Source organism: Triticum aestivum, chromosome 4B, assembly GCF_018294505.1.
Source record: "Triticum aestivum cultivar Chinese Spring chromosome 4B, IWGSC CS RefSeq v2.1, whole genome shotgun sequence".
In the NCBI taxonomy this organism is placed as follows: Eukaryota; Viridiplantae; Streptophyta; class Magnoliopsida; order Poales; family Poaceae; genus Triticum; species Triticum aestivum.
In genome coordinates, this window is record NC_057804.1 from 57,154,095 (window position 1) to 57,169,035 (window position 14,941).

At 45.6% G+C, this 14,941-nt stretch overlaps 1 protein-coding gene across 1 annotated transcript; it reads left to right on the plus strand.

The window, feature by feature from the left end:
* The first annotated feature begins 1,613 nt into the window (after window positions 1-1,613).
* Window positions 1,614-14,629, plus strand: LOC123090988 (uncharacterized). Its single transcript, XM_044512381.1, has 16 exons — window positions 1,614-2,055; window positions 2,496-2,858; window positions 2,944-3,084; window positions 3,214-3,346; window positions 3,424-3,537; window positions 3,632-3,780; window positions 9,898-9,990; window positions 10,139-10,199; window positions 10,329-10,661; window positions 11,341-11,467; window positions 11,561-11,660; window positions 12,204-12,273; window positions 12,357-12,509; window positions 12,852-12,947; window positions 13,236-13,552; window positions 14,048-14,629. Exons 1-16 carry the CDS (start codon window positions 2,005-2,007, stop codon window positions 14,237-14,239), a joined length of 2,493 nt encoding a protein of 830 aa, XP_044368316.1. The 5' UTR covers window positions 1,614-2,004; the 3' UTR covers window positions 14,240-14,629.
* Window positions 14,630-14,941: the final 312 nt, after the last annotated feature.

The window sequence follows — 14,941 nt, forward strand, 5'->3', positions numbered from 1 at the left end:
AAGTTTGATCAACTTTATAGAACAAATATCAACATTTACAATGTGAAATCAACATCATTGGATGTGTCATGAATTTAATATTTACATTACATAATTTTACTATTATAGATGTTGGTATTTATGATCAAACTTTACATAGTTTCACACAATTTTTATGTACGGAGCAGAGAGGGAGTATATAGAAAACATAAAGATGTTGGCACGGTCGGCGTGGAACCCCCGTTATCCATAACGACACACCGAGCAGGAAGAGTAGGCATGCATCCACCGGTTGGCCGCCTACACCATCATCAGAAGTTTGACTTATATGCACCAAAACCAGTCGACCCGATCGTTGGCCATCAAGCCCCCAGCCACCTCGGTGGATAAGGCGATCAAGTGGGCCACGTGGGCCGAACACAGATCTGGATCAAATGATCGTGCCGTTTAGCAGTACTATACTTCTTTTTCACCACACACTATAAAAATTGCTCGTCCCTTTCCGAAAATCGGGAGCCAGCGGTGCCTGCTAGTGCTCGGCGCGTGCTTGCTGCTGACGGCTTCCACCGTCGAGCCGGCGGCGCCCATTTGGCAGCGGTGGATTTGACGAGCGAGCGAGGCGGGAGTGGTTAGCCCGGCCCCGCTGACCCAATTAGTACGCTGGGGTTAGCTGAACCGCAAACCCAACTAGTAGTCGCATCAGTAGTGCTTCGCGGAGCCGCGTCAGCCCGCCCATTTGCGGAAGCAAAAGCACAGATGAACGGGCCAGACTCGACGACTCGTTGTCTCGTAGTAGGTGTCAGGAGGAGGGCTGGTGATCGGTGAGCGGTGATTGCGCCGATGGCGAAGCGCATCGCATCGGCGCGTCGCATCGTCGCTGTGACGCAATGGAATAATGCAGGTTTCTTTCCTTCCCTTTCTTTTTCTGGAGAGCACGTAACGCAAAGTAGCAGTACGTGTGTAGCGTACGTGCGACCCAGGAGAGAGCAAAACCTGAAGGAAAGCACACGCACGCACGCACGCACGCACGCCACACGGGCGAGCCTTGCTCGGTTTCGAACTCGCTTAAATCTCGCGCTGTTTTTCAGGGCAGGAAGTTGGTTAAGTTACGTTATTACCCCCCCTCCAACAGAAACGGAAGCCGTCAAAGTGAATTGATTTTTTAAAAAAGGCCTGCAACGGTAGAGAAAACATAAAAAAGCAACGATAAATAAAAAAAACCCGAAACGGCTCCGCGTCTCCGCCCCCAAAGCCCGCGGTGCGCGGCTACCGAACCGAACCGAACCGCCCGATGGCACTTGAGCCGTAAATACCACCCTCTTTCCACCCCTACCCCACCCCACGCCACACACGGTCGCTCGCCGGCACGGCGTGAAAAGGCCGTGGCCGTGGGGGGCCAGAAATTCCGAGGCACGGAAAGGGGGACGAGACCAGACAACAGCGAGGAGAGAAGACAGAGTTCGATAGTTAACCCGTCCGCCCGCTTGGTTCGTTGGATCGACTGATTGATTCCCGTTATTAATCCGGTCTCTGTCTCTGTTGCCGTTCCCCTCCCCTCCCCCTCTCGTCTCGACAGTACTGCTGCCGCAACAACAACAACTAAGTAGTAGCCTTCACGACTAAATCCACCACTCACACCTCCCCCCACCCCCACCCCCACCCGCGTCGTCTCCTCCTTCCTTCGCCCTCGCCCTCTTCGGACGGAGCCCCGGGGTAGGGTAGGGCCTCCACCAAACCCTAATCATTCGGGGGCGGTGGCTCGCCCGCCCGCCCGCCCGCCCGCCGGCAGGCCTCGATCTGATTGATTGCTCCCGGTGGTTGCGCCCCCGCCCGCGCGGAGGCGCCGGTGGCCAGGACCCGTCGTCCCGTCGGAGGCTGCGCGCGGCGTGAGGCGGGAGGAGGAGGCCGTATAGGAGGAGTTGATTCCCCGCGGACCAGGGATGAGGTGGAGGCTGGCGGAGACGGGGAGGCGGCGGCGGTGAATGGGAGCGGCGGGACGCTGCGGGGGCCAGCTTACTATACTACATGGATGCGAGCGGCCGCCGCGGGAGGGTGCTTTGGCTCGTCAGGCTCCAGGTGAGCTGCTGCCTCGATCCGGCTGGGGCGCCCGGGGTCACTACCCGGGTTTCGTGGATTTGGGGCGAAATGGTCGGGAGACCCGGTTTGCCTTGGATGGATTTCGTACGAATTGGTTCGCATTCTGGGTTTCTCGTGGCGATTTGGTAGATTTGGCCTGCCTTCTCCGGTGTAGGGTTTTACTGTTCCGCCGCGGACTTTCTTGGGCAAGGAAGGGAATGTTTCTCCCGGAGCTACTATTTTTGGGCATCTGGGTCGCAGTTAAACTAGTGAAAGCAGATGAATCAAAACTTGCCGTTTTTGGATGGATTCCTTGCTGTTTGCCCATTCAATTTGCTGATACACTTCTTACCGGCTGTGGTCCAGTACCATTACAAGGAACTGCTGCATTTTTATTGATACCCATAATCAATTCTTTCATTTTTTTGCTCCTGCTGCAGATTGTGTTGATTCTAGTCTGGTCTGGAGGAGCTAGTGCAAATTCCGACGACGGCAAAGCATCGTTGTCGCTGGAAGGCGCGGATGCTGGAGACAAGGATGTTTACCTTAGCCATTCTTGCATCCATGACGAAATACTGCATCAGCGGCGACGAGCTGGTCGAAAGGAGTATTCTGTCATGCCACAAGTCTACCATATGCCCCGAGAGAAAGTGGAGCGCGTAAGAGGCAGGCAATTGTTGGGGGTGTCATCTTGGCGTGCTCCACGGAGTAATGTCAAGAAGCCAATACGGATATACCTCAACTATGATGCTGTTGGACACTCACCCGACCGGGATTGTAAAAATGTTGGTGACATTGTCAAGGTAGGTTTGACATAAGCTTATGCCGCGTCAGGAGCTGCTTTAATATCCTGGCTGTAATGCTGAGTTCGCTGTTTGGTCTTGCTAGCTCGGTGAACCTCCTGTACCATCGGCACCAGGAACACCTATCTGTTCTCCTCATGGAGACCCACCATTGGTGGGAGATTGCTGGTACAATTGCACCTTCGAGGATATAGCTGGGGAGGACAAGAAGCAACGACTTCGGAAGGTGCAGTTCTTGTGCTTTTGGTGGTTCTGTCTGTCATTTCGGTCTGAAATGCGGCATAGCTTAAAAATGACAGGATACGCTATTGTCATGTTATTCTGTGTGCTAAATGCTGAGTTGGATTACTGGCAGGCACTGGGACAAACAGTAGAGTGGTTCAGAAAAGCTTTAGCTGTCGAACCTGTCAAGGGGAACCTGCGGCTCAGTGGGTACTCTGCTTGTGGCCAGGATGGAGGCGTACAGCTTCCCCATGCGTACATTGAAGGTAATTTGCCGTTATAATTAGGCCATCTTGTAGCCTTTTTGATCTGGTTCTCCATTGATTTTTTTCCTGAATTGCAGATGGTGTTGCTAATGCTGATTTAGTACTCTTAGTAACAACTAGACCAACAACAGGCAATACCCTTGCATGGGCTGTAGCCTGTGAACGAGACCAATGGGGTCGTGCAATTGCAGGTTTGTAAGCCCACTCACATTCGCATACAAATATTAACAGGCAGGAGAGGTTGTAATGCTATTCTGAACTAACATATGCATGTTTTGTATTTAGGACATGTTAATGTGGCCCCTCGCCATTTGACGGCTGAAGCAGAAACATTACTTTCTGCTACTTTGATACATGAGGTCATGCATGTTCTAGGCTTTGATCCTCATGCCTTCACACATTTTCGTGACGAAAGGAAAAGAAGGCGTGATCAGGTAATTGGCGATGTCTTTCCTCTTATTGGTGTAGTATATTTCCATCTGCTGTTGTAGATCCCAGTGTTAAGTGCTGATGTTTGCCTTATTGTATTTGGGTTAGATGTAACATTCAAAACTGCTTTTACCTTTTATCTTTAAAGGGTTTATGACCGAAGTGCTCAACAATCCAGTGGGCACTACAGTTGTTCGGCAGCCTTACATGTTAGTTACCAACTTACCATATCAGCCTAGTATTACGACTTAGGTTTGGGTTTAAGCTGAGAAGTCACGAATTATCTCCAAGTTTACAAGTACTAATAAGTCAGGAGGTATTCGCACAACTTTTGGGGCTTATCTATTAAGAAATGAGCCTGTTGGAATGTTTCGCATATGTGCTGTAAACCCAGCTTATGAGATTATTATTATTAATCGCAATCCATTATAAGAAAAGCCAGAAAGGCCTGTACGAATATTGAGAAACAACCAATTGGCAAACCTCAGCACTTGTGGTTAAATAGTCCACTATGCAATGGAATATTTTTTGATGCTTTCAAATCTCTCATAGCAGCCATTTGATATCTGTGCTAAAGCCTTTTTATGTGTAATGAGCATTAACTGGCTGGCATGATAGCTGATGCGTGCACGCCTTGCTAAGGAGTATATGCAGCCATGCAGGTGGCTTGATATTCAGTACATATGATTCATATAGAATGATAGACCATAATTTTCTTCCATGCCTTGGTGCAATAGGCAGCGCATCACTTCTCATTCAACTAGTTGTTGGAAACAAACCTACACAAGAATGTCCCATAAGTGAGGACCATGATTGGGAGAACTGTGTATGTTCCATACAACAAAAACAAAGCCTTCAGCCCCAAACAATTTGGGGTAGGCTAGAGCTGAAACCCATAAGATCTCGCAACGAACTCGTGGTTCTGGCACATGGATAGCAAATTTGAACCACATGGATAGCAAATTTCCACGCATCCCTGTCCATGGCTAGTTCTTTGGTGATACTCTAGTCCTTCAGATCTCTATTTACGGACTCCTCCCATGTCAAGTTCGGTCTACCTTGACCTCTCTCGACATTATCAGCACGCTCTAGCCGTCTGCTGTGCACCAGAGCTTATGGAGGCCTCTGAATATGCCCAAACCATCTCAGACGGTGTTGGACAAGCTTCTCTTCGATTGGTGCTATCCCAACTCTATCTCGTATATCTTCATTCTGGACCTGGTCGTTGTGTGGCCACACATCCATCTCAACATGCGCATCTCCGCCACACCTAACTGTTGAACATGTCGCCTTTTAGTCGGCCAATACTCAGCGCCATACAACATTGCTGGTCGAATCGCCGTCCTGCCTTTTAGCTTTTGTGGCACTCTCTTGTCACAGAGAAAGCCAGTAGCTTGGTGGCAATCATCCATCTGGTCGATGGTTCACATCTTCACCGATATCCCCATCCTTCTGCAGCATCGACCCAAAATATCGAAAGGTGTCCTTCTGAGGCACCACTTCCCCATCAAGGCTAACCTCCTCCTCGTGCCTAGTAGTACTGAAACCGCACCTCATGTACTCGGTTTTAGTTCTACTAAGTCTTAAACCTTTTGATTCCGAGGTTTGTCTCCATAGCTCTAACTTCCTATCAACCCTCGTTCGACTATCATCGACTAGCACCACATCATCCGTGAGCATACACCATGGGGTATCTCCTTGTATATCCCTTGTGATCTCATCCATCACCAAAGCAAAAAGATAAGGGCTCAAAGCTAACCCCTGGCGCAATCCTGTTTTAATCAGGAAGTCATCAGTGTCGCCATCACTTGTTTGAACACTTGTCACAACATTATCGTACATGTCCTTGATGAGGGTAATGTACTTTGCTGGGACTTCGTGTTTTTCCAAGGCCCACCACATGACATTCCACAGTATCTTATCGTACGCCTTCAACAAGTCAATGAACACCATATGGAGGTCCTTTTGCTCCCTGTATCTCTCCATAAGTTGTCGTACCAAGAAAATGGCTTCCATAGTCGACCTCCCATGCATGAAACCAAACTGATTTTTGGTCATGCTTGTCATTCTTCTTAAGCGGTGTTCAATGACTCCCATAGCTTTATTGTATGACTCATCAGCTTAATCCCACGGTAATTAGTACAACTCTGAACATCCCCCTTGTTCTTAAAGATTGGTACTAATATAGTTGCCATACTATTGTTATGTCTCCGAGGCCTCTCCACACCTCAATGGGGATACAATCAAGGTCCATTGCCTTGCCTCCTTTCATCCTTCTTAAAGCCTCCTTGACCTCAAACTCCTGGATTCGGCGCACAAAACGCCTGCTGGTATCATCAAAGGAGTCGTCCAGTTCAATGCTAGAGCTCTCATTCTCCCCATTGAACAACTTGTCGAAGTACTCCCGCCATCTATATGCTTAATCTCATCATCCTTCATCAGGAGCTGGTTTGCTCTGTCCTTGATGCATTTGATTTGGTTGACATCCCGCGTCTTCCTCTCTCGGATCTTGGCCATCTTATAGATGTCCCTTTCGCCTTCCTTCATGTCTAACCGTTGGTAGAGGTCCTCATACGCACGGCCCCTTGCTTCACCATAGCTCGCTTTGCGGCCTTCTTTGGCACCTTGTACTTCTCTATGTTGTCTACACTCCTATCCAGGTAAAGGCGTCTGAAACAATCCTTCTTCTCCTTAAGAGCCTTCTGGACATCATCGTTCCACCACCAGGTATCTCTAGCTTCGCTTCTACTTTACTTGGATACTCCAAACTCTTCTGATGCCGCCTTACGAATGCAAGTCGCCATCTTCATCCACATATTGTTTGCATCACCTCCTTCCTCCCAAGGGCCCTTCTTAATGACCCTCTTTTTGAATGCCTAAGCTACCCCCTTGAGCTTCCACCACTTCGTTCTAGCGACTTTGGCACGCTTATCCCACATGCTTATCCCGCTGGACATGAATCCCAAAGCGGAAGTCAGCCAACCACCACAAGCTTATGCCGAGGGATAACACCCTCCAGGTATCACCTTACAATCTAGGCAAGCATGCCTGTCTTCTCTTCTTGAGAGGGTGAAATCTATCTGGCTAGTGTTGACCACTACTAAAAGTCACTAGATGTGATTCTCTCTTTTTAAAGAGGGTGTTAGCTATGATCATGTCGTAGGCTAGAGCAAAGCTTAAGACATCTTCTTCTTGATTCTTGATGCCATAGCCGAAGCCCCCATGCACCCCTTCAAAACCTGTGTTAGATGTACCCACGTGCTCTGTTTTTAAGGCGTCCCGCCTTGGACGCTTAGGCGACGCTTAGGCGATAAGGCGCCCCGCCAGCGCCTTACAAATATGCCCGCCTTAGGCGCTTAGGCGTCCGCCTTAGGCGCTTAGGCGTCGCCTAGGCGATAAGGCGCCCCCCCAGCGCCTTAGATCGCCTTACCGCCTTAAAAACATAGCCCACGTGGCCATTGAGGTCTCCTCCTATGAAGAGCTTCTTGCCAATAGGTACACTCCTAACCATGTCTTGCATGCCTTCCCAGAACTCCCTCTTGGTGTTCTCATTGGGGCCTATTTGCGGGGCATACGCACTGATAACATTGAGAACCAAGTCCCCAACTACCACCTTGACCAGGATAATCCAGTCCCCACGCCTCTTGACGTCTACCACTCCATACTTGAGGATCTTGTTGATCAAGATCCATTTCTGTTTGCAGTCATCCCCGTGTACCATAGCTTGAAGCCAGTAGCCTCCACCTCCTTCACCTTTTGTCCCCTCCATTTGGTTTCTTGGACACAAAGGATATCAACACCTCTCTTCACCGTTGTATCAACTAGCTCCTGAAGCTTACCTGTTAGGGACCCTACGTTCCAGCTACCTAAGCAGATCCTCCTAGGCTTGGCTAGCTTCCTTACCCTTCGTACTCGTAGAGTCAAATGCGAAGACCGATGTAGTGCGCCACTAAGGATGCGACGACCCGATCCTTGCTCACTTGCCGTATCTAGATCAAGATACGGCAGGCCACCAGGGGGTGACGGCCCGGCCCCCATTTGACACCACACCCGGGTTCCGATATGGTGCGTCGCTGAGAGGGTTACGCCCCAACGATTTTCTTTCGGGTTTCATCTCCATAAGAGTGGCTGAGTTTTGACGTTGGCTCACCAAGCCTATTACAACCCTCCTTTACCTCGGCTACCTGCTATGTTGCGACAACATAGGCGGAGTTAACCGTGTATGTTCTATGCAAGTGAATTTCTGGATTCTTAAAGAGACAATCTCAACTCTTAACTCTATTCTCTTGCTTCCTTACTTATAAAGGTTGGAGTTGGTGGTGAGTTCACATGTGGGACAATCTTCACCAATAAAAATATGCACCCTTACCCACATGTGGGACTAGCAACCTTCCAAGAGACATAAATAAACAAATGTACTTTTACCCACATGTGGGACCTAAAACTAATAAACAAGTACACTACTACTTTCATGTGAGACCAACACTTGCAGAATGCACAAATAACAAATGCAAAAATGTGACTCCAACTCAAAATTATGCTCTTGTTTTCAGTTTCTCTTTCTAACCAAGCTCTTCCAATTCTATATCAGAGAACGAGTGAACAAATTGTAATTCCAAAGCGACGGTAGACCTTGCCCTTCTACCCAATAGACGACCTTGTGCAGTCAACTTACTAATGCCTATTCTCATATGTTTCAACATTAAAAATATTATGTCTTGCAAAGAACCTACTCCTATTGCTTAAGATTCTCCAACCCCTGCAGCATGATCTTTCGATATATTTTCACTATTTTAAATCAGGAATCACGTGCAAAGGCCGCAGGACACCAACGTATTTTGACGACTTCCTAAGCCAGTGACCGAACTCATCATATTTTATAGTTTCGTAGTAGCAACACACGGGCATTGTGCTAGTAATAACTCTTATAAACATCTGAGTTGGTGGTGTTCACCTTCAAAGATTACCTCTTAAGTTGGCAAGAAATTTGTTACCGCAGTTATCGTATATTCTATGTAGTGGACAGATGTATCACGACCTTTGATTAGCTGGTCCAGTTGAGGTACATTTTGAGATATTTCTTTATTTGCACAAAGCTGGGGACTACGATGACACATGCGTTTAAACAACTCAAGCAATAAAAAGAACTTACATAACAATGCATGAGCATTTAACTTCAGTAGCAACACACAAGTATTTAGCTAGTTAGATTGAACTATCTTATCAGCCTGTGGGCCCATGATCCACACCCCACAGGATGATCAAGGGTGTGCACAACTGGACTTTGACATGTCCTGTCCAGCAGGCCCTTGTTTGCACTAACCCTTCGCCCTCTCCCTCTCCCCTCTTTTTCTTGGCTGATTGCATTTTGGCTTCAAAGGAAATGAATTATCCTCCAAAAGAAATTCAGTTTCTGCTGTCGTTCTCTTCACGGAATACCTTCTGGTGATTTGTTGCTAAGAGAATGCAAAACTCACTTGGATTTCGGCCAACCAACAGCCTGATTTCCGCATGTGTAGCTCATGATGGATTTGCGCCTTGTGACCGGAGTAAACCGGGACCATGTTCTTGTAATCTTTGAGCCCTTCAGCACTAGGTTCTTTTTTTTGAATGTTTTGAAGATTCCTCACCACGCCTGCCACGTGGTCTTCAGCACTAGGTTCTGAGTCCATTGGTTTGGCACAAGGACAGGCCATTGTTTGGTGCTCATCTTTTCGGTCTTCCACTCTTGTGCACTGATGTTCAGAGATTCACAAAATATCTCTTTCCTGTTAGGTAAAGGATTTAGTCGAGGCATTATGTTGGAAATTATTGCGCCTTCTGCTAAAAAAATCCTCCTGTGCATTCATATCGTTCGGTTGTTTGTGGGAAAAAAAGGTTTTCTGCAAAGGAGCATACTTGGGGTACCTCTTAGAGCCTGAGGGAGAAGAGCTTTAGAAAGAATACACATCACCACATATATTCAGTTTCTCCAGTGCAAAACTTCTCTGTTTACTTCCATTGATTAGTAGTATAGCCTGAAAAACTATGTGGAAGTACTTTTGCCATATCTCTTTTTGATGATAGTTTATGCCCCTTGCCTAGTTCGCATTGCACACTGATGTTGATCTCTCTCTTTTCAGGTTACTGTTCAGGCTTTGGACGAAAAGCTTGGAAGAATGGTTACCCGTGTTGTCCTTCCTCGAGTTGTAATGCACTCTAGGCATCATTATGGAGTAAGTAGTAACTGAAGATTTGTGAGCTATGTTGAATCTTTTGGATTGTTCATGTGATTGCCACTGTCAATCGCTTCTCCATTTTTATATGTTACTTACATAAAGAAAGCTGCTTCGTACTAATTGATACATTTCTTCATCGTGTTAGGCATTTTCCCAGAACTTCAGTGGGCTGGAATTGGAAGATGGCGGAGGCAGGGGTACCTCAGGTACTGCCAAAAAACTAAATCTCCATAGTTTGATGTTTGTATTTACTGACATTTACGTATTATATGAGTTGAGAATACCCCCAGTTGTGTAGATTTCCTCTCTTCACTAACATTTGACACTCTTAACAGGTTCACATTGGGAGAAAAGACTCTTAATGAATGAGATCATGACTGGGTCGGTGGATACAAGATCAGTAGTTTCAAAGATGACCTTAGCATTATTGGAGGACAGTGGATGGTATCAAGCTAATTATAGCATGGCTGAGCATTTAGACTGGGGTCGAAATCAGGGAACAGAGTTTGCGATCTCCCCCTGCAATTCATGGAAAGGGGCATACCGCTGCAACACAACTCAACTATCAGGATGCACATACAATAGGGAGGCAGAAGGTTACTGTCCTATAGTTAGCTATAGTGGGGACTTGCCCAAGTGGGCTCAATATTTCCCTCAAGCCAATAAAGGTGAGATAAATGGTCCTTTTTGTTGACATTATACGGGCTGTTCAAATGACATAGGGAACTCTTAATATGGATTTAATTTTTCTGTTTAATCACTGTTAGTTCTTACACCTCCTCTTAGTTGAGGGGAGGCACACTATTTTTTCTGTACTAAATGCATAACTTTGGTTGGGTGCAATTAGTATATAGCTGTTGGCATGTTAGGACTTGGGAGTACCCCATCAATCCACTCTATCCTCTCTGAAAAGTGTGCAAAGCTTTGCCTTCTGCTGCTGTTTCGCAATAATCTCCCACTGCAGAGTAAGTTGAATCTCCTAATCCAAGAGGTGATCCTGATAAGCTATTGAGGGGATCAGTTTTAGAACTATCTCTGAGGTTAAAAAATCAATTATTCTTTCTGGAAGTCTCTTTTTTCATGTTCTATTCAATCTTAGGGTCTGTTATGCATTTTGGTTTCAGAAAGCACTTCATTTTCTTTGGCTGCTGTCGTGCTGTAACAGAGACATATTACTTGCACACCAGAAAATGAGTACAGATCAGCTAGTAATTAGATTACGTCACAACACACAACAACAGAAGGATCCTCCCATCCTGTTTTATCTTCTTTCCTTCTTAATCCTTCAATACTTGTATGTCAGCATGCCATGTTTTGAGTTTCTCATACACAATTTCACATCTGTAGGTGGACAGTCATCATTAGCTGATTACTGCACATATTTTGTTGCTTATTCCGATGGCTCGTGCACTGACGTAAATAGTGCACGAGCACCTGACAGAATGTTAGGTGAAGTACGAGGAAGTAACTCGAGGTGAGACTGCTGAAGATAATTTGGATGCATGCTCATTATAAAACACTCGGTTTCACAATTCTGACTGTTTTCTGAAAATTCGCCAATGTACAGGTGTATGGCTTCAACACTAGTGCGAACTGGGTTTGTCCGTGGATCTATGACCCAGGGAAATGGCTGTTATCAGCATCGCTGCACAAATAACTCCTTAGAGGTGACTACTCTTTCATTTATTATATCACTTTGCACTAAGTTAAACTTTGCCTGGACCTTGTCTTTTTCCAACTATTCTCGTGCAGTGTTATATTTTTATTCCAGGTGTGGTGTCTGTTATTTGTAATGTTCATCATAATAATTGCCAAAAATATAATCTATGGCTATAGGAACTTATGTTCGGTTCTTCACTCCTAAAATACTAAATGGCAGTGACAGTAAGTTTAGTTTACTTCACATGCACCAATGGTAGTCTTGTGTGCAGATTTTAAAATGTCGAATATGATTATGGATTTGATCGACAACTCTTGTCACCATTGGATTTGTATGGAGATTGATGTGCCACGTGATTACACTATTTTTGCTACCTACAATGCAGTCATGCAGCTAGCTCTCTTTTTTTTGGGTGATTATCTTCATGTTTTGTGTTTTTTAACTGCATCATCATACTGTTTCTGATACTGGCCACATCACATTTTCTCAAGCAATGAATTATGAATCATGTTCCTATTGTCAATTTTAAAATGCCGTCGAACAATGATAGGTTGCTGTTGACGGCGTCTGGAAGTCATGTCCAGAATCTGGTGGCCCAGTTCAGTTCCCAGGCTTCAATGGTGTGTCTTGTTGTCTGAGGTGTATTAAATCAAGCTCTGTTCTTTAGTTCTCACTTCTCACTCAAGTTAATTTTGTGCTGAAGGGGACTTGATTTGCCCGGCATATCATGAATTATGCAACACCGTACCAGTCCAAATAAGCGGCCAGTGCCCCAAGTCGTGCAGTTTCAATGGTGATTGCATTGCTGGAACCTGCCACTGCTTCCCTGGATTTCATGACCATGACTGCAGTAGAAGTGAGTATACAGCTGCACAACCCTGGATGTTTTTTTTCTTCCAGTTATTAACTTTTTCAGCACAAAATTCTCTAATTTGTATCCTGGAAATGATGATGAATAACCTGGAGGTTCAAGTGAAACATTTATTTGGTGCCAAACGTGCCATGCAACTTTTATCGTGTTCTGTTTCATGTGAATTGTCAATCAGGATGAAGCAAATAGCCAACATGTACAATCTGCAATTATTGGTCATACGAAGAATGTGTAGTCCTTGATTTCTTGAGAAATTGGCATGATCGCCATCCTGATATATTGAAGTGCTCATTCTGTTTACTAACTAGTGTTGGTTTGGGTCAACAGGATCTTGCCCAGACAAGTGCAGTGGTCATGGTATATGCAAAGCTAATGGGATCTGTGAATGCGAAAATGGCTGGACTGGAATTGACTGCTCAACAGGTAAAAACTTAATAACAACTGAAAGTCTCTATAGATGCACACATCTATTACTGTGGGCTGTATTCATGAGGTTTAGGCCATGGTGAAGGCCTGAAGAATTTCGCATGCTAACTTCTACAAATCCATTTGCATTGTGGGATGAAAGACATGGTTTGTGATATCAGTAAAGTTTGCAATTTTAGAATGATCAAACATCGAAGCTCACAATGCGTTGATTAGCTTGGGCCCCTTAGTTGCTCTGCTCTTAATTGAACAAGCTATAGTAATGTCTTATTTCATTGTATGCAGCGGTTTGTGATGAGCAGTGTAGTTTGCATGGAGGGGTTTGTGACAATGGTAAATGCGAGTTTCGATGTTCAGATTATGCGGGCTACACTTGTCAAAAGGGTTCGACAATACTGCCCAGCCTGTCAATGTGTCATGATGTACTCGTTCGGGATTCTGATGGGCAGCATTGTGCACCAAGTGAACTCAGCATACTACAGCAACTCGAAGCAGTAGTTCTTGTGCCAAATTACAATAGATTGATGCCAAGTGGGCGGACTTTCCTTAACTTCTTCAACAATGCCAATTGTGCAGCAGCGGCGAAGCGGCTGGCTTGCTGGGTACTGCTCCCTCTGACCATTTCTCAAATGTTTATGTCATTAACTTCCTTCTGATATTTCGAAATTATGTAGCCCCAGTTGCTTACCCATGAGATTATATTTTGCCGTTAATTGCTGCGTTAGAAGAACATATTGAGTACAGCTTGCATTAAGTGGGTGAATAGTGACACTTAGATTATCTTCCTATTTTTGGAATGTTTAACTTCAGCTGCATACTTACAGGAAGTTTAGTTCTCACTACAGCTTCTAAAAACAAGCATAATAGATCAAGTTGCACAACTTATCTCAAATAGACCAATAAATGCCACTTTGAAGACGCGTATATACTTAAATAGATTGCAGTATGTAAGATGCCAAGTAGTGGTGATGTTTAAGCTAATAGACAATTTTATTGGCCATGCGGCAGTGCCCTCCTTGTATACGTGGCCTTATAGTTTTGTGCTGTTAAGAGGGAAAACTGTCTTCTCATCTCATTCTTATTACTCCATTGATCAGATCTCAATTCAAAGGTGCGACGAGGATGGGGACAACAGGCTTCGGGTGTGCTACTCCGCTTGCGAGTTGTACAATACGGCATGTGGGGCGGGTCTTGATTGCTCGGACCAGACCCTTTTTAGCAAGAGGGAGGAAGAAGAGAAGGGCGTTCCATGCACAGGATACGGTGAGAAGAAATCTTCCTGGCTATAACAACTTCCCTGGGAGCGCTTCTTCCCCTTATTACTCTGGCCGAAGCTCAGAGGTGTAAAGTATAAGCCGCATTGCCCTATCCATATTCATTTTCGTTTTTAGCCAATGCTTTCCAATTGTAGGATACGGAAAGTAGAGGTCCATTTCACCTGGGCACTCGAAGATGGGTGCCTGGTGTCAGTATCTGGGTCTTCTCTTTGTTTAGAAGGTTAGTCTGACTGGAGGGGGCAGGGAGTGGGAAGCTGGGTGGTGGGTGGTAGGTTCCTTTTTCTTCTTCGTCGGAGAATAGTGGAGGGAAGAATGTAAATGTTAATGTGTGTTGTAATCCATGACTACATTCTTAACAGAGCATTTCAACGAGAGAAGGAAGACCCTGTGCTTTGCCTTGCATGATCAATGTTAACCTCATGCATTCATGATATACCTGCTTATACACCTGATGTCTTTTCTTGTCGAATCCAAATTCGTCAAAAGAGATACAGCTGATGCCTTTTCTCGTCGAATCCAAATTCGTCAAGAGTGAATGCTAGTGAGCTGCTCATGATAAAATGTTCCCAACACGGCATCTTATCGTTGAATAATTTTTTCAGAGTCATGCTTCTATAGTTTCCTGACGCAATCAGATTTTGCCGATTTGCATCATGGTTTATGTGCACCATCAAGGCAGCTTGACTTGGATTCTTCCATTTCATGGTACCGTTC